The sequence below is a fragment of the Rhamphochromis longiceps genome, linkage group LG12 (genome assembly GCF_057381845.1).
Source record: "Rhamphochromis longiceps isolate RC_006_pf linkage group LG12, R_longiceps_female_GT1.1, whole genome shotgun sequence".
Classification (NCBI taxonomy): Eukaryota; Metazoa; Chordata; class Actinopteri; order Cichliformes; family Cichlidae; genus Rhamphochromis; species Rhamphochromis longiceps.
Window position 1 is genome coordinate 29,410,136 of NC_140568.1, and position 18,492 is coordinate 29,428,627.

Here is an 18,492-nt window from a genome sequence, read left to right on the forward strand (position 1 = left end):
AGTGAAGTTCACATGCATATGCATTTTACTTCTGTTCATGAAAAAAAGAGAAAACAGATTAAAATGAAAGTAACTAGTGATTTTACAATAACTACAAACTAATGAATATTGGTTAGCTTTAAGATGCTTGCATACAAAAATTACTTTGAGGAAAAAAAGTGCTATCAATAGACCAAACACAAACAATTATTTATTGATAGTGATATAATAATGACACGTGACAAGTTCTTGCTTTCAATTACCTGAACAGGATGGATGAGACCCTGGTTGAGCGTGAGAGCTATGACGTTGAGAGCAAAGTGACGTACGCTGGATTGGGTGTGGAAGAAAGCCTCCAACACCTGCTTTAAATAAAGCTGCATAATGGAGCTGCTCATCCCCGAAGAGATGTCTCCCATCTCCTTCAGATCCTCTTGTTTGGACATTTTCTTCCCTACAAGTACAAAAAAACCATAAAATATACAGATTGTCCCTTCTAGACGATGTTCATTTTTATATAGTGAAGTAATAAAATCACTTGAATTGACAAAATGTTATAACAAGTATATTATTCACTGTGACGTCTAAAAGCTGTTTAAAAAAACAAATTACTTACATTCTCTGTCTGCTTCCTGCATCCGCGTGTCTTCCTCCTGAAGGTATGTCTGGAGGTTTTTGAGGATCTGAATTTTGAGGTTAATTGAGGAGCCACTGTCAGCCAGGATGCCATTATACAAAGACTTCACCTCCTGCATAAACATCTGGCTGGGATGCATGATCACAAGGAAACCTGCGTGAAAAGAATAACAAAGATCAAATACATGTAAAAATAAGTAAATGACACATCCTTCTATATGATCTCAACCTGCTGTGGCCAGGGAATCATTTGCTCATCTCTGGTCTTTATATTATAGTCCTATAAGCTGGTAAAATGACACTGTAGGTCCTGGAGTCAGTCTAATCACACTAAAAAAAACATTATGTTCTTACCTAAGCCAATGATGGCTTTGGTCTTGACCTCCTCATCTTCATGCTTGGTGAAGTATAGCAGCAGCTCAAGAACTTTCTCCTTGATAACAACCTTGACAACACGTCAACACATAATTACGAAACTGCAGACATTTTCATACATATTTTTTAAAACAGCAATCATAAAGTTGCATAATGAGCTGCTTCATCATAGCCAATCGTGGTTGTGGACAAGATCCTCAAAGAAGAAGATAACTGGACGTAAAGCTGTAATCCAAAATTAGACCCAGTTTTCATTTGAAATGTTCATTTCTAATCAATAATTAATCATTAACTACTACCCTACCTTGGTGGTGCCCTTGAACTCTTCCAGATCAAAATCAAAGTGTCGGGCCAGGGCACCCACGGTGAAGAGGGATCGCAGCAGGAAAGGCTTGTTTGCTACCAACTTTGTGTCGTTTGGGTCCTCCTGATGCTGAACCTTCAGCCTGTTAAGCGCACCTAAGAGGGGATGAAAAAAACATTTGAATTGAATTTTTTAAATTCCATTCAAACTCTGACTGCTTAAAATGCAATTTTATATTTTATAGGCCTTCTGCAATGTTTTTTGGAGAACTTGTGGCTAAACTAAATCCACTCTTCTGAAGAAACAGTGGGATATAAATAGTTACATTTCTTTGGCTTTTGAATGGATTAATGTGGTACTTCAGCAGAGCTATGCTATCCCTATAAAACACAAACATTATTACTCCAGGCATTAGCATCTCTCACCATAGAATCTGTTGAAGCAAGCCCACACAAACTTATAGTTGTGTGTGACTTTGTTCACAACGGCTCCGAGACAGCTCACACAGTGTTGGACCACCTGAACACAGGAAGATAAACCATCATGTTACCTCTTTAACAAAACTGGTTACAGCTTATATACTTAAATTGGGCAAACTTATATAAACTTGTTAAAACACTGCTGCCACGCACCGTCATGCCATATTTGATGATGAGCTTCATGAGGTCTTCTTCAATGGTTGCAAGGAAAGTTGCACTGGGGTGCTCCATCAGAGGAACCACAAGCTCCAAAATCTTTGCCACATTACAGATAACCATGAAGTCATTGGCAGTCTGCAGGGGAAACAAAATATGAATGTTATAAAAGTATATTAGGAAAAATCAACTCAAAGAAAGTACTCCTTCTCCCTTTCAATCGAATCATTAACTTAACAACTGAATTATCTTTACAAATCAACAATATAAAGTTATAGTATATACTAGTAAACATTATCACATTAATAACTCTTCAAGAACAAAAAACGTTAGTAATTTTGAAACAACTTACATTACACTTTGTCGTCAGGTAGGGTTGCATGGTCATAGCATGTTTGACCATAAGCTGGGCGCTGATCTTGCTGAACAAGTACAAGGTGGTGATACAAGCCACTAGCCGTGTTGAGTTCACCCCCTTGTTCTCTATAGAGGGAAAAGGAGTTAACAATACATGCAAAATGACAGTACAAGTACAATGCTTAGGCAAGGATATACGTTTACATTTAAATATATAACCAATATATATCCAAACATACCTGCAAGAGACTCCTCATATTTAAGGATGTGTTCAACCAGATTGTCGACGAGCTGAACACAAGCCTTTTCGGCTGGCTTATATGATGCGTCCTCTTCAGATTTGAGGAGCTAAAGAAAGGAGAAAAATGTTTATAAGGTTTTAAACAATAGCAGATCTCAAAACAGATATCTATTATATAATGAAGCTCAAATGCTAACATTTTGAAGAAGCTGTTCAAACCAATCATAGCCGGTGTCTCGACAGGCTGCAACCTAAAGACATCAGAGGAAATGATTAATAATATGCAATCATCAACTACTGGTTGAGAACTGACACCCTACGGTTTTTTTTACATTTATAATTTTAAATCATTCAACAAAGTGGTAATTCAGTTAAATGTACCACATCAGTGATGTTGAGAATCTTCCTGGTCATGGTTTCTTTGTCATGGGCTGGAGTTGGAGTAAACCACAGCTTCTGGAATGTCTCATTCACCAGTTTCTATAAATAAGAAATGCAATAATAAAAAAATGAAATAATAAATATCTACAACGAATTCTATGAAGAATGGAAGCCACGTCTTAACAACCATCTGTAAGCAGATCCATACCTTAATTCCTTCCTCGTCATTGACCCTGCGGATCATCTTCACGCACATCTCAGTAATCTTACTGAAGGTCGGTTGCTCCAGACAAATATCTCTGAGGATTTTGATCACCCGTTTTCTCACACTGATACCAGTGTCCTAAAATAAAAAGGAATTAAATTAATAAACTGAAGTATAATTTTTAAAATGAATTTTAAAAAGAGAAAAGAGAAATGTATGCATTTGGTGTAGTAGCATTTTTTCACCCACAGGTGGCAGAATAAGACTGTAATGAAGAGTGAACTTCTCATGAACCCACTTGAACATTTCCATGACAACAGGGACAACAATCTCAACTGTTCACTTCCCAGATGCTAAGCACAGAGAGTAACTAGAAAGACTTTGAGTTCACCTGAATTTTAGTACTAACAGCATGTTGTCACGTGTGCTTTTTAATCCTAAAATCTTAAACTGCTGCTGGAAAACAGATTTAAATAGCTTACGCAATAGAAAACCCGAAAGTGCCCTATTAACCATTTTTTTAGGACTCTCCAAATACATTTCTGATGTACACTTGGTGTACCCCCCTCCAAAACAAAACAAAACAAACCCCAACCAAACACAAAACAAGCCAACAACCGCATTACTAGCCCAGAAGAAGTGTGCAGCAATCAGAGAAAAACACAATATTTACATGTATGCAGTTCATCAACAGACACATGAGTATTACTAGTATTGATCTGTGTAAGAAACCATCCTGCAGGTGCTAGGGACAGCTTAACAATGAAAGCACAAGTGAAGGGCCAAGCAAAAACACACCAACTAAGGCTACGTCCACACGTACACAGGTATTTTTGAAAACTGAGATTTTCCGTTTTCGTTTTAAAAAATAATCCCGTCCACACGTAAAGGCAGAAATGAAGGAAAACGCTGCTAGGAACATGCCAAAGCAACAGGTGGTGATATATTCCTAACCGTGTAGAAATGTTGGCCAATCAGAAGTCTAGAAATAGTAAACAAAGATGGGGCATAGAACCGAGTCGTATGTGTGAAGGGACAGTAACTGTGTGTGTATATGTAAGCATTTAAACACTGCAGAGAGTACAATTAACAGTAACAGTATTGTAGAAATTCATTTCACCGAAACAATAACGTGGCGCACAGTGTGACGTCAAAAAAGGCGCACACCTTTGACACTGCGTTTTCTCCGTTTTTCTCGTCCACACGTAAATGCAAAAACTGAGTTTTCAAAAATATTCACCCTGGCCGGAGTTTTTAAAAATCTCAGAAAACGCCGTTTACGTGTGGACGAAAGGTGAAAACGCATAGAAAAATCTGCGTTTTCAAAAATACCCGGGTACGTGTGGACATAGCCTAAAAGCCCACAGTACAATGATGAATATGCCAAAACAGTGTAAAAGCTAAAATAATTATAGTAATGATAATTCTAATGCTATATTTCCTCATTATCTATGGAAAAACATCACGTATGTCCAAATCAATCAATTGGTACAGAATTGAAAAATGTTAGCTATTATAACCCAGCATCCTAATGTCACACTCAAGGTGTGGTGGACATCATCACACGATGGACCTAGCATGTGAAGTCACAGCTGTGGTTTTTGCTTTTGCGCCTTTAGCACCTATATGCAAACCACAGCATAACTGGGAATAAGTGACTGACTGGACAACTTACCAGTATCCTCTCTATGAGCATGTCGTAATATTGCTCAGTGAGTTGGGGTCTGCTGAGCACAAACTTGCCCAGCAGCTCTACAGCTGCCTCTCTCACACTGGTGGAGTTGTCCATTAAACGACCATGGACACCACGCTGCATGTCGGACTGCAGACAAAGAGAGCAATCAGTCAGCATATAGCAAGCTACAAGAATTACAAGATACCTTCTGAACAGAATGCTGCAGAATAAGAAGTACATTTTGAAAGAGCAAAGCCATACAAAGAATATAAGTTAAGACAGCATCATGTGCAGTAAAAAAAAAAATGTTAACAATTAATGCACTTGCTACTATAAACAGAGATAGAGACATACCCTTGCCAGTATGCTGGGATCAACAGCCACGACCTCAGACAGACATTTCATGGCTTTAGTCCTTACAGCGATGGCACTTTCTCCAAGGACTCGTAAAATCTGGTAAAGAACAAAGAATGTTTATGTTTCTCTGGGGGGGGGGGATTGAAATGCTTTTGCTAAAAAGAAAATCACACTCTTACCTGTGTTAAATAAATATCAAAGCTCTGGGCGAACGGCCTCATAGAGGCCAAATAACGCACAATCAAACAGGCATCTTCATAGTCCACAGTGTCAGAGTTCATTCTGTTGAGAAGCAGGTTACAGACTTGCACAGTCACACAACTGCACTTGTGCAAATAAAAGAAAGTACACTGCTGATATATCGCACATTCTTACTTCAGTGTGGTGAAATGAGCTGGCATGGTCTTAATGATGTTGCGCAGGAACTTCTTGCGCTTCTCAGCACGCTGCATAATTTCTCCGGTAGTTTCCACCTCCTTGGCATGTTGCGGACCGTCTGAAGAGTCTTCGTCCTTTGGATTCTGGTTACGCATGGACTTTTCAGCCTCGGTGGTGGCATCGCGGAACCACTGAGCAATGTAAAACTTTCTAGCAAACTAGAATGCAAAACAGGTCTCAGTATTACATTCATAGCATTCAAAGAAAATAATTACTTGCAGTAAGGAACATTTTTATTTGCACACAGAGATAACATGAGCAAATACTGTTTTAAACCATTTAAGATATGTCTTCTTATTTAAGAGAAGAAAGATTTATTAATATGGTAGTTTCCAACAGATTCCTCAAAAGCCAGTTCAAATGCAATGTGAAACTTATATCTAAACCTTAAAGAGTTCACCACATTCAACCTAATGAAAATACCCACCACCAGTGAGGCATCTGTCTCAGCGTTCTCCTCCAAGTAGTCCAGCAGAGCCTTCTGTAGCTGTTGGGTCTCATCGCTGCCTTGAGACTTTAAACGGGGAAGAATAAGTGGGAAAATATATTTATTGTGCCAAATGGTAGGAATGTAAATCATCAAGCAAGAACACATTTTCTGCATTTTACTCATTTCTGTCCCCATAAAAAAACAAGAAAACAGTATCCTAAATCATTAAATTCAAAGCTGTCCTTTTACCTCTTGTACGATACGATCAATTGATCTCTGGTCCATCTTGCTTGTCACTGCATCCTTCCTCAGACGTGCAGCCACTGTGCCCAAATAGTCTAGAGATGCTACTCTCAGAGCCATCTCTGTCTGCTTATTACTGAACTGGTGTACCTAATAGGAGAAAAAGGCACAGGAATGGATGAACACAAGAACACTCTCATTGTGTGTGTCTGAAAAAAAACTGCTGTCATAAAGTTGATTTTCATAAACCACAGAAGTCAAGTTTGATCAACTGTGACACAAATGTTTTGAAAATATTGTATAAAATAAGAACATTTGCTTTCCTGGAGCCTCCATGACTTTTAACAAAGTCATCTCTTGCTATTAATCTGGATCATCTGTTCTCAGAAACACTGAGAAAAATACTTGCATTTCCAGTTTAAAGAAAGATCTTAGTCATGCTAACCAGCAGTCTCCCAAGCAAACTGAGCAGCAGCTCTGCAGCAGGCCATTCTGGTTTGTTCACTGTTGAAAGTAGGTCCTGGACAAAGTTCTCAAATAATGGACGGTAATCTTCTTCTCCCTGCTTGCTGCCACACCTGAGGGAGGCAAAAAAAGGAAGAAAGGGGATAAATAACAGGAAAATAACTATGCTCTGAGAGCATAATGAGAAATGATTAATGGTAACAATTATAATCAAGGTCAGACAGCCAACGATCAGAATTAAGACAGAAGTTTTAATACGGCTGAACAAGCTGGCAGAATACATCTGGAAAATCCTATAGAGTTACAGCTACTTCAAAACGTTCCTAGTTTGTCTCAATGTTGACTGATGACAAAAGGGATCTTAGCAACATTCAACAGTGTCATCAAAAAGTATAAATAGGAAGAAAACAATCTGAAATTACTTTTTAAGGAAGACTGAGAGGAAGTTTTGCGCAGTTCTCATTGCCGTCTCATAAGAGTTTGTTATCAACACGTCCTGATCCACCTGAAGAAGAAAAAAAAATCTTGAGCAAATGGTGTGTCTGACTGCATGTTGTATTGAATAAAACTATATTTGCTGATGTTTGTATGGGTTTTCATGTCAGCTTGTGCACCTACCTTGGTGTCATACTCTTCAAAAACATCTTTGTCACTGGGTAGGTGGACCACACACTGGATCAGCTGCAGAACCAGTGCTGTTACCATTTGGATGTACATCGGTTCTCCATCCTGGTCTGAACTGTTCAGCCTAAAACACAGAAGGTCAGGATAAATCACAAGTTACTAGCATTGCACAATCCAGTAAAAAAAAAAAAAAAAACATCAACACGTCTGAACAATTTTTATTTCTACATTGATGGTCAGACAATTCTCAAAGCTCTCAATTCATGCATTAACCTGGCAACTCTGAATAGCCTCAAATTTAGGTGAATTAGTGTGGAAAATGGGTTACCTGAAATTCCTGAGGGAGCGTTTGCTGGTGGGCAGTCTGGCCAAAGAGGTAAAGATCTCCTCAAGGATCAGCTGCCGATGCTTCTCATAACGTGAGAACACCTGTATACAGCAGAATATGAAAAAAAAAAAATGTAAAAAAGATAAAAATTGCAAAATAACATTCTGGACCAAATGCCCTAAAAGGATGCTTTTAAATAAACACTCAATTTTTGTGCAGACGTACCGCTGTAACTAGTTTAATGGCACACAGCTGAAGCTCACTGACATTCTCTACAAAGAATGGAGTGATTCCCATAGAAGAAACCTGGAAGAACGGGACATGCACAATATGAGAAATCACGCATGTCTGCATGTCTGACTTACACTAATGTACTAAGTGCAACACTCTTAGCGTTTACCTGGAGGATGGTGGTGTCTGTAAGCAACTGTATCTCTAGGAGCTCAGAGATGTTGCTGACAATGTCACACACTTTGTTGTATAACATGACTATGACACGCTGCTTGTGCGTGGAGCATTTTGCACGCTTTGCCTTCGAGCTCAACATGCCACCTATAAAAACAACAGAAGTAATTTTTTAAAAGATAATGAACATAATAAGAAAATTAAAAATCTTAAATTAAGAAATACTATAATTTTGCAAGCTGAAAAAAAACTGTTCCTGATTTCATAAAGCAAGCATCTACACTCAACAAAAATATAAATGCAACACCTTTGTTACTGCTCCCATTCCCCATGGGATGGACGTAGAGACCTAAAATTCAATCCAGATACACAATATAACCATCCCTCCCAAACAGTGGTCACAAATCAGTCCAAATGTGTGGTAGTGGGCACATCTGCCATATTGAGATAATCCATCCCACCTCACAGGTGTGCCACATCAGGATGCTGATCTGACATCATGAGTAGTGCACAGGTGTACCTTATACTGCCCACAACAAAAGGCCACCCTTGGAATGTGCAGTTTTGTCTCACAGCAAAATGCCACAGATGCCACAAGCAATGAGGGAGCGTGCAATTGGCATGCTGACAGCAGGAATGTCAACCAGATCTGTCGCCCGTGCATTGAATGTTCATTTCTCAACCATAAGCCGTCTCCACAGGCGTTTCAGAGAATATGGCAGCACATCCAACCGGCCTCACAACCGCAGACCTCGTGTAACCACACCAGCCCAGGACCTCCACATCCAGCAGGTTCACCTCCAAGATCATCTGAGACCAGCCACCCAGACAGCTGCTGGAACAATTGGTTTGCACAACCAAACAATTTCTGCACAAACTATCAGAAACCGTCTCAGGAACGCTCAACTGCATGCCCGTCGTCCTCATCGGGGTCTTGACCTGACTCCAGCTCGTCGCCGTAACAGACTTGTGTGGGCAAATGCTCACATTCGATGGCGTCTGGCACGTTGGAGAGGTGTGCGCTTCACGGATGAATCATGGTTCACATTGTTCAGGGCAGATGGCAGCTGAGAATGTCCCAGTTCTTGCATGGCCAGCATACTCACCGGACATGTCACCCATTGAGCATGTTCGGGATGTGCTTGACCGGCGTATACGACAGCGTGTACCAGTTCCCACGAATATCCAACAACCTCGCACAGCCATTGAAGTGGAGTGGACCAACATTCCACAGGCCACAATTGACAATCTGATAGACTCCATGCGACGATGTGTTGCACTGCATGAGGCAAATGGTGGTCACACCAGATACTGACCGGTTCTGGTTCCCCAGACCCCCAATAGCGCAAAAAACTGCACATTCCAGGGTGGCCTTTTGTTGTGGGCAGTCTGAGGTACACCTGTGCACTACTCATGATGTCAGATCAGCATCCTGATGTGGCACACCTGTGAGGTGGGATGGATTATCTCAATATAGCAGATGTGCCCACTACCACACATTTGGACTGATTTGTGACCACTGTTTGGGAGGGATGGTTATATTGTGTATCTGGAATTAATTTTAGGTCTCTACGTCCATCCCATGGGGAATGGGAGCAGTAACAAAGGTGTTACGTTTATATTTTTGTTGAGTGTATTTCAGTTTGCCAAACTGGCACTGGCTTATTTATCATTTGGTCTACTACTAATGTTAAGTTTATGAAGCGTTTCTAAAGTTAATAAAGAAAAATGAATGCAGAATTCTTCCTGTACCTCCATGCGGGTCCACCCTGTAGACTGGATCGTACTGTGGATACAGTGTGTTCTGAAGATGAAACTTGGTGTACTGCAGCACCCGCTCTATGACATCTTCTATGTAGACAGCCTTCGGCATGTGTGCTGAGGTCATAATGTTCAGAGCTGTCAGACAGGCATCTGCAGACTTTGTGACTCTCTCCATTATCAGATCTCTCCAAAGTCTTTCCTCGTCTTCAGCGTCATGGTCCTGTGGTTAAAAAGTAAAGAATGTGAACACTTTCAACATCAATAAACCAGTGTCAGAATGAGGAAGGCTATTATGTATTTCAGGAAGAAATCTGGAGTATTTTTTTATGATTGTCAGCTATTTCAGCATTATTATGTTTTGTTCATGGTCTCTGTATATAGATTTCCACAGTGCATCACTGCAGGGAGAAAAATACTCCAGATATTAAGTAATGCTGAAAGATAAAGAAAAATAGGAAAAGGGAGGAAGGGCACTCACATGGTTCATCATGGTGGATAGCTTGGACCCATCCTGGATATTCTTTTCAAGGATATTCAGAAGCTTCACCAACTTGTCTGATGGGATCTGTAAGAACAGACACTGGTTTTTAGATCTACATCTGAAGAACCATTACAAACCCACAACATCCCAAATGATGTTTTTTTATGAATAAATAGAATATAGTACCCTGCTGGAGATGCCCATGGCCTTAATTTTGGCAGATTCGCTACCCAGCTCATTCAGCTGGTGTTTACCAAGCAGCAATTCCTGAGGTATCTCATCATCGTCTCCTGCTAGAAAACATAAACCAATAAATTAGGACTAAACTCTAATAAAATATAAGAAAACCAACATACCCACATTGACAGTCAGTACTGATACTTACCCATAGTAGTAAAATCCACATCCTCCAGATTTTCCAGTATGTTGTCAATGCTTGCCAAGAACCTCTTGAATGTAGAAGAGTCCATCAGTTCTTCTTGGGTCAGCTTGGGTTCATAAGCTTTCCGTTTCTTCTGCTTCTCCTTCATCTTCATTTTTCTGGCAACTAAGTGTGAGAAAATTTATTTTTTAATTTTTAAAATTAAAATTTTAAAATTAAAATTAAAAAAAAATTAAATTTTTTTTTCAGGGGGTGTGCAAGAAAAAAATCTACTGTAAAAATCTGCTGTCAAGTTTTTCACATATCAGATTTACCTGATACTATTAAGCAAAATTAAGGTGTTTTTATGCATTTAAACATGTAAACACCCAACTCCACAATCAAAAATGGCAGTTTGATTTAATTCTGAACACCCAACAAAGGCATAATAATCTCTTCTACTACACATGTTTCAGAAGGGAAACAAAGACCATTTGTAGCACTTAAATTACAGACCTTCACTCATGCTCGGAGGCGGCGAATCTTCCTCAGATGAGTCTCGGTAGCGGCTCCCTGATCCTCGGCGGCTGTCTCGGTGCCCACTTTTCCGGTGTTCCCCTGACCCTCTGCGCTCCCTCTCTTCGAACTCCCAAGCTCTGTCTTTCTCTCTGCGCTGCCGCTTCCTTGCAGCTGTAGAGATTTAGCATAAAATAATAAGGCCTAAACTCTGAAAAAAGAAGCTAAATTTAAAAAAATAAATAAATTCTCACATCTAGTAAAAGAACCTGCAAAAAATAGTTTGGTATAAGTTAGAATTGAATGAATTGACTCACACTCTCCAGTTGCGTCATAGTCTTCATCGGAGCTGACCTCAGCATATTTGGGCCTCTCATTTACTGTGCTTCGTTTCCTCTTGTTCATCTTTACTCTTTCACATAAGGGCATGGTAGACTCGATCTCTGCCAGCAGCTCTGGGGGCAGCTCCTTCAAAACTGCTGGGTCCATACCACCTGAAAATTTGACAATAATATTATACAACTATTAGCAAAATAATTTCATTGTATAGAGCAGACTTTCCCAAAGTGTGGGGCCCATCCCCTAAGGGGGGGGGGGGGGGGGCGCAGAGCCATGGTAGGGGGGCGCGATATGAAAAGGGGGGGGAAAAAACAAAACGCTTGGACACTGCTAGCGCGGGGCGCCCACAGAAACGCAAAGCAGGAGATGAAGCATAAGTGAATATGTTTCCAAACCAACTTCATTCTAAGCCAAAGACTAGAAAATATGGTGAAACATATCTGCCCTTTGGTTTCACCTGCACAAGTGCCAAGGTAGGTCTCCCCTACAGAATTGGCTTTTCCTTCGTCGGGAGCAGCGCTTTACATTTTTCTTGTAAAATAAAGGGGGGCCTAGCAAAAAAAGTTTGGGAACCACTGGTATAGAGTGAAAAAACACATTGTAAATATAATTTAAAAACAGCTTCTTACTTTTGCCGGACTTTCCTGAGGAGAGTCGGTTCTTTCCAGACTTGCTGTGCCGAATGATCCTCTGGATCTGGTCAACTGATAGCTTTTTTAGAACCACTACAGGCTTGGGGCGCTTCTCCAAGTCCTGCACCAATCCCAGCCTCTCCAGTTTAACTTTTGGCTGGCCCCACATATGACTTTCAGTCGATCCACTGCCTTCCTTGTCACGATTGATCTGGGAGGAAAAAATAAGATAGGAGTGAGAAAAAACATCCAGTATAGTCAAGTTCAAAAATCAATATGTTCCACACTTCACACAATTAGAAAGAAAACATGGGCTTCATTCAGAACAGAAAATAAGGTGTGAATAATGACTCAAACTGAAATGAAATTGGTGATTTTGATGTTAGTTTCCAGTGTCTTGATAGCAAAGCACAAAGATATATTCCACTGTTTTTCCAAAAATATCCAGGTCTTAACTTGTAGAACAAACAGTGAACACATCGTGTTGTCGACACTGCAGTGCAGTCCCACTTCTAATTGGGAGTGACTAGCCAAAACTTAGGATGCAATTTTGGATGTTCCCACTTGTATTGCGCTTGCAGTGCAACAAGTAATTTGTGCTAATTGTGCTAAGTGAAAAGTGGGAGTGAGCAGCAGCTCATTGATGCAACCTTTGTTCACATTAAGAATATATTTAAGAAGCTTTGTCAAGTCTACAAATCCTTAGTAACTGAATAACATTTAAATACCTAACCAGCTATTTTTAACATCATTTCAGTCATCGTACCACTCTTGATCTTCAACGTCATGTCAACAATCTGGGCATAAAATTTCTTACAACATGATTTTTCCCATGATTGTCCTCACAGTCAACCCGTTGTGAGGACAGTCATAAATTCTTAGTGAACACTGCACTGGCAGCCTTTCCTACACAACCATAGACAGACATGCTCTGTCAATTACCAGCTAAATCATTGCTAAGTACTACTAAGAACTTCCAGATGTCTATTCACTACAGAACCACTGGTGTTGTCCAGCTCTACCTCCAAGTCTAGCCTCGCCTCTATCCTAACCACAGAGAGCTCTTGAACTTCAACCATTTGAACTTCTAATCTGAAGAGAGTGCATATATAGTTTGATTATGTCTGGATAATTTAAGCATAGAAATTGAAGCATTTTGTGCCCTTTTTCTTTGGCATCGCCAGTCAAGATGGACAGGAAAGTCAGGCCTAGTACATAACCAAACAGAGGACTAGCCAGGAAGGACAAAACCTTTGGCAGAGGGGTCACACTCAACCAGGTGAAGTGCTTACAGAAATGATTTACTTGCATGCAGTCCCCCCACAAAAAAACAGCAGTGGAAGATTTCTTTAAATGTGCTTGCTTTCATTCATACAAGATAAACAAAATAATTACCTCTACTTTTTCTACTCTAAAAGACAGTTAAGTGTGGTTAATGTGTTAAAGAAAATTAAAGACCAACACCGAGAATAAAAAAAGGCTGACAAATGGGAAACTAAAACCAAAAGAGTGTATAATGGTATGATTTGGTTTTGTGAGATTGCAGGCAGTGACAGCTGAATGATTGGTAGGTGGGTAGATATTTGTTTTGGATCAGCCCAGATCACCTTAGGGATCTGGAAGTTCTTCAGTGCGCCACTATGCCCTCCCAGAAGCTGAGCAGGGAAAGAATCTGGAAGTTTAGCACCAGAAGCTGACGAGGGGAGTTTGGAACCATCTTGTCTACTGCTGCTCCGACCAGGGTCTCCAGTGGAGGAAGCCCTGAAGCCAGACCTATCTCGATCGCTTCGGGAGCGAGAATCAGGGGACCGCCTGTCTCGGCCAGTCTCACTCCGATGCCTCCTATCCCTGTCAGACTCACGGTCCCTGTTTGACGACTTGGGCAATTCTCCACGTCTGTCTGAGGACTTCTCATCATGTCTGTGCTTTGAGGATTCCCGACCTTCTCTCCTGCTGTCATGCTTATCGACCCTGTTCTTGATGACGTCCGGTCGTCCATCTGGTTTCAATCGCAAAACTGTGTCAGAACCCTCCACAGCAGCTGGCCCACTAGCTGGTTCTTCAGGCCAGCGTTGGGCCTCAAGGGCAGGGACAGGGGCAGCCAGACAGGGGTCGAGCTGACCGTCAGCTCGGCCTGCCTGCTGGAGGTCGATGCTCACCATGAGGGGAGGGCGGCTGGCACCGTTCCCAGCTGCAGTGGCCTCTTGCGGAGTCAGTTTGCCAGCATTGCCCCCTCCTGTTGATCCGCTGCCCGGGGCACCTGTGGGCCCACCTGGTCCCCCTGCACCTGGTTCCAGGGGAAAGGAGTCCTGCTTTCTCTTCTTCAGTGGCTTGTCTGTAAAGAGAGAGACAAGTAATTAAAATTAAATACCATGACAAGATGCTATAATTCAAAGCAAAACATTTTTTAGCTGTAGAGTTATATGTAAATGTTAATTCTATGTGAACTTCTCTTACACACCTTTATCTTGCACCTCCTTGGAGCACTTCTCACTAGCAGCCTCTCGTTCTATCCTTTCAATTTCAGCAAGTGCATCCAGCTCTGCCTCATCATAAGGGGAACTGGGAGGCTGAAGTCCACTGGCACCACCTACTTGCTGCTGATGTTGCAGCCGCGCTCCCAGATTTTGCTGGAGAACAGGAACCTGCTGAAAGCCCAGTTCTGCCTCCATATTGTCTGAGTTCTGATCCATGCCTGGCATAACATCACCTGAGATATTAACAGAAACACTTTACATGGTTGGATTTAAAAGGGGTGGTGGTAGTCCTGTTGATCTAAAATGATGCATCACGATGTACCTCATCAGCATTTCTAGTAGATCAAATAGCTATGAAACTGATGGAGAAAAACAACATCTCACCTGGGGGATCCGACTCATTTGACTTGACCCTGGACAGCTTGAGGGTGAGCTTTGTTGAGTCCTTGTTTGGAGAGCTAACAATGTCGTACATATCTTTCTCCTCTTTTACTATTGGGACTTTCTTTCTTTGCTGTAGCTGCTGTTTCTGGTCAGGTACTCCTTCCCTTGGTGAGGGTGCATACGGGGGTGGTGACTGGAGAATCAGTGGGGGACGAGAACCCGCTGTGAAGAAGGAAGAACACAAGGAAGAGGAGATAAGAGTAGTGAAAAAGTGACATTCTTCAGAAAACATTAAACTACACAAATACAGACATCTCTCTCTGATGAGGGATAACAGCCGCAGTGTTTCAGAGTATGTAGCAGCTTCTCCCATAATGAAGAAAAGGTAAGCAAAGTGTATGCACTGTAGTGCCTCCTTTCCACTTCGAGTGTCCTTACGTTTGGGCGTTCCTTCACTGCTAGCTGGAGAGCAGCCTGACTGTGGAGACCTCAGAGGAAAAGATGGATTTCTCATGGCAGAATCACCCTCCTCCAAAAGAGAGACAATACAAACAAGTTAGCATGTAACACCTTTACACTCAACTTTCAACATTTCTCTCAATTATATCAACACAGCTACTGTTAAGACCTAAATAAATTGTACCAGATAAATATATTCAGGGTTTTATTGTGGTATGTAGTAAATACACATTCATCTATTTAAAAACGGTGTCAGTTGTACCTCATTTCCCAGTCGATGTACAATGTTCAGGTAATCTTCAGTACCATGTCTGTCTGAGTGGTGGTTGGCAGCATTAGGGATCTGCCCTGTTACTTTGCCCTCATGGATGTTTCTTATCCCACCTGGAACCATGGGACTGGCCACAGACACTAGCAGAAAAAAGACATTATTTTATTATTATCCACTAGTAGGGAAATACAAACATTGCTGATTAAAACAAAATAAATACAATTCTTTTGAAGTGGAGGTGTACCCAAAAATTGCTGATAAAATAAGTAAGTATGCATATGACCAGTGATTTTTTTTAAATGCTTCGAAGTTCCTCAAAGAGATTTCATCAGGCAAAAAATAAGTGAATCAATAATTTCAACCATCAGGACCATATAGAAAGGCAATCAGAAGTTAGGTTTCATATACAAATAATGAGCTACAAGATTAAACCTGCTGACATGTAAATAACTCGTGATTTTGTTACAATTGAACGGAGAAACTGGAGTTCTGACTTCGAGTGCCCCCTTTTGTAATAGCACTCCCCAACAACTTCCTCCCCAGGGAAGACAATGTATCCACCACACCATAAATACTGTTCAAGTATGGAACAAGAAGGTGAATAAAAGCCCAAGCCATCAAGGTTATTATACCTTACTAAAACTAATCTAAAAACTAACAATAGATATGAAGAAAGATTTGAGTTAACTAAAAATAAAAAACACATATTAGAAAAAAATTGGAGAAGCTAGCCTTAATTTTAATCCAACTTAAAAACAAAACAAAAAAAACTACATTTCAACTTGCCTGATGAGGCTGTGCTGTTTGGTGAAACCGCTTTCAAAAGGTTTTTCCTGACATATGCCTTTCATACAGTTATAATCAAAACGACTAAAACTAGCACAGAAACCAATAAACTAAACATTTTAAAACAATAAAAACTAAACAACAAATATTTTTGGAAACCAACTGAAACTACGCTAAATTGTGAAAAATGTCAAGATAAAAAAAAAACAACAAAAAAAAAATTATAATAACTCTCCAAGGCATAAACGAAGAATGTAATCTCGATGCACCAAAACACAGCTGATCCACAGTCTCCACCCCACAAACCACAGACCAAATGTGTCAAACACTAGGACACCCAGAGGTCCAGTGTTCATGCCCAGATGTGTCAGAGCTATTTCAGAACAAGAGAGAACAACACAAAATATGCACAGTTTAAAATGTGTACCTAATCAGTGTATAGTCAACCTGTTTGTGTATAAGCGCAAATATAATATTTGAGAATCGAACAACACTGTTAACACACACACACACGCGCACACACGCACACACGCACACACACACACACACACGTAGAATTAACAGAAAAAGGTCATGTTTGTGTACACCAGCAATGGCCTTGTAAATACAAAACATAAATATTTCCACAAATTATATTTAATTATAGGAGCCACAATTATCTGATGTGAGAACTTCAGTGTACATTCGATTTATGTATGAAGAATAATGAATTCAGTCAAACCCCTGCTTATTATTCAATCCAAAGGGAACAGAGTTTCCAGAAGCCAAAGCTACGGATATGGCTGACGAAATCAAACAAAGACGCCATCAGACTTAGTCGCAAGTTTAACATTAGAAAAAAAATTAATGATGAGTTCTGAGTCTCCATGCATGCGCATTAACATTAAACACAGGTTCTCACCTTGTTGAATCTGTTGGTGTTGGTTATAGCTGGGTGGTTGTTGGTGGGGATACTGCTGTATGTAACCTGTGGCAGGGCTCTGAGGAGTGTATGGGCTGGGTACTGGACTGTTCTGTTGGCCCATGTACCGGCTACTGGAACCCGTCGGAGGTGTCACAAACCGGCTAGAATAGAGAAAATGTAAGGACAGAAAATAAGAAGAAGCACACTGCATAAACAAAAAAAACCCAAACATTTATTTAAATTCAAACATGATGTATTTGTATTGTGCTTTAATTAACATTTAAAATTTAAAGTTGGAATAAACCAGATTCTTGTCAATCTTACCTTGGTGGATTGGGAGAAATCGCAGCTGGCTGGAAGTTTGCAGACTGGGCAGGGCTATGCATGGAATTCATCTTAAAAGGTTGTACCATTGGCTGCTGCATGACATCTGTTTAGAAACAAAATTGAGAATTGAAATGAATAACCTTTATAGAAAAAAAACCCCAAAACACAAAGCTTGATTTTTTTGTTTTTATATTAGTAACATAACGACTTAATGTGCAACAAGTAATTGCACCCATACTTTTCTCCCTGAAGATGCCAGGGTTCCTGGCCAGCATGGTCTGCAGCAACAGTGGTGCATCTCCCTCTGGTTCATCGCTACCCAGGTTGTCCTTCAGCTCTCTGAAAACACACAAAACGAGTTCACATCAAAACAATGAGGCAGATTAGAAAAGTGTCAGATTTAATGTCAAAAGCAGAAAGAAAATGCTGAATACATTTTAAGCAGTAAACAGAAATTTGACTATATGGCCAATTCGGAATCAGCAAATAAGATAACATGAACATCTTTGAACTGGATTGGAAACTGGAGCACCTGGAGAGAACACAAATAGTTTTCTCTTCAGTACACGGGTTTTTGGCTTTTTATGTGTAGTATTTGCACCTAGAAAAGTTTCCCGCAGTGGAAGCATTAACATTCATGGTAGTCTTTCATCTCTCAGATTCATTAAAAATTAATCTTTTGTGTTTTAATTAGTTAAAGAATTAAGCAATGC

General features: G+C 40.4%; 1 protein-coding gene across 4 annotated transcripts in view; it reads right to left on the reverse strand.

The window, feature by feature from the left end:
- Positions 1-18,492, reverse strand: part of nipbla (NIPBL cohesin loading factor a) — a 29,796-nt gene that overhangs the window by 5,720 nt on the left and 5,584 nt on the right. For 2 of the 4 annotated variants that reach the window (XM_085425687.1, XM_085425686.1), the window contains 38 exons: positions 18,018-18,118; positions 17,777-17,882; positions 17,450-17,613; positions 15,754-15,902; positions 15,471-15,561; positions 15,033-15,254; positions 14,633-14,881; positions 13,779-14,506; positions 12,169-12,382; positions 11,518-11,694; positions 11,201-11,374; positions 10,709-10,870; positions 10,510-10,616; positions 10,321-10,407; positions 9,831-10,062; positions 8,074-8,225; positions 7,899-7,979; positions 7,674-7,774; positions 7,340-7,469; positions 7,144-7,226; positions 6,702-6,834; positions 6,263-6,406; positions 6,011-6,097; positions 5,521-5,741; positions 5,325-5,427; positions 5,143-5,241; positions 4,789-4,935; positions 3,117-3,251; positions 2,909-3,007; positions 2,725-2,778; positions 2,526-2,634; positions 2,282-2,412; positions 1,927-2,067; positions 1,720-1,813; positions 1,295-1,449; positions 970-1,060; positions 596-769; positions 243-433 (listed from right to left, as the gene is read on the reverse strand). In XM_085425687.1, the coding sequence (XP_085281813.1) occupies positions 243-433; positions 596-769; positions 970-1,060; positions 1,295-1,449; positions 1,720-1,813; positions 1,927-2,067; positions 2,282-2,412; positions 2,526-2,634; positions 2,725-2,778; positions 2,909-3,007; positions 3,117-3,251; positions 4,789-4,935; positions 5,143-5,241; positions 5,325-5,427; positions 5,521-5,741; positions 6,011-6,097; positions 6,263-6,406; positions 6,702-6,834; positions 7,144-7,226; positions 7,340-7,469; positions 7,674-7,774; positions 7,899-7,979; positions 8,074-8,225; positions 9,831-10,062; positions 10,321-10,407; positions 10,510-10,616; positions 10,709-10,870; positions 11,201-11,374; positions 11,518-11,694; positions 12,169-12,382; positions 13,779-14,506; positions 14,633-14,881; positions 15,033-15,254; positions 15,471-15,561; positions 15,754-15,902; positions 17,450-17,613; positions 17,777-17,882; positions 18,018-18,118 (5,818 nt within the window). The remainder of the gene's footprint in view (positions 1-242; positions 434-595; positions 770-969; positions 1,061-1,294; positions 1,450-1,719; positions 1,814-1,926; positions 2,068-2,281; positions 2,413-2,525; positions 2,635-2,724; positions 2,779-2,908; positions 3,008-3,116; positions 3,252-4,788; positions 4,936-5,142; positions 5,242-5,324; positions 5,428-5,520; positions 5,742-6,010; positions 6,098-6,262; positions 6,407-6,701; positions 6,835-7,143; positions 7,227-7,339; positions 7,470-7,673; positions 7,775-7,898; positions 7,980-8,073; positions 8,226-9,830; positions 10,063-10,320; positions 10,408-10,509; positions 10,617-10,708; positions 10,871-11,200; positions 11,375-11,517; positions 11,695-12,168; positions 12,383-13,778; positions 14,507-14,632; positions 14,882-15,032; positions 15,255-15,470; positions 15,562-15,753; positions 15,903-17,449; positions 17,614-17,776; positions 17,883-18,017; positions 18,119-18,492) is intronic. The other 2 variants (XM_085425689.1, XM_085425688.1) reach the window with 2 other exon arrangements.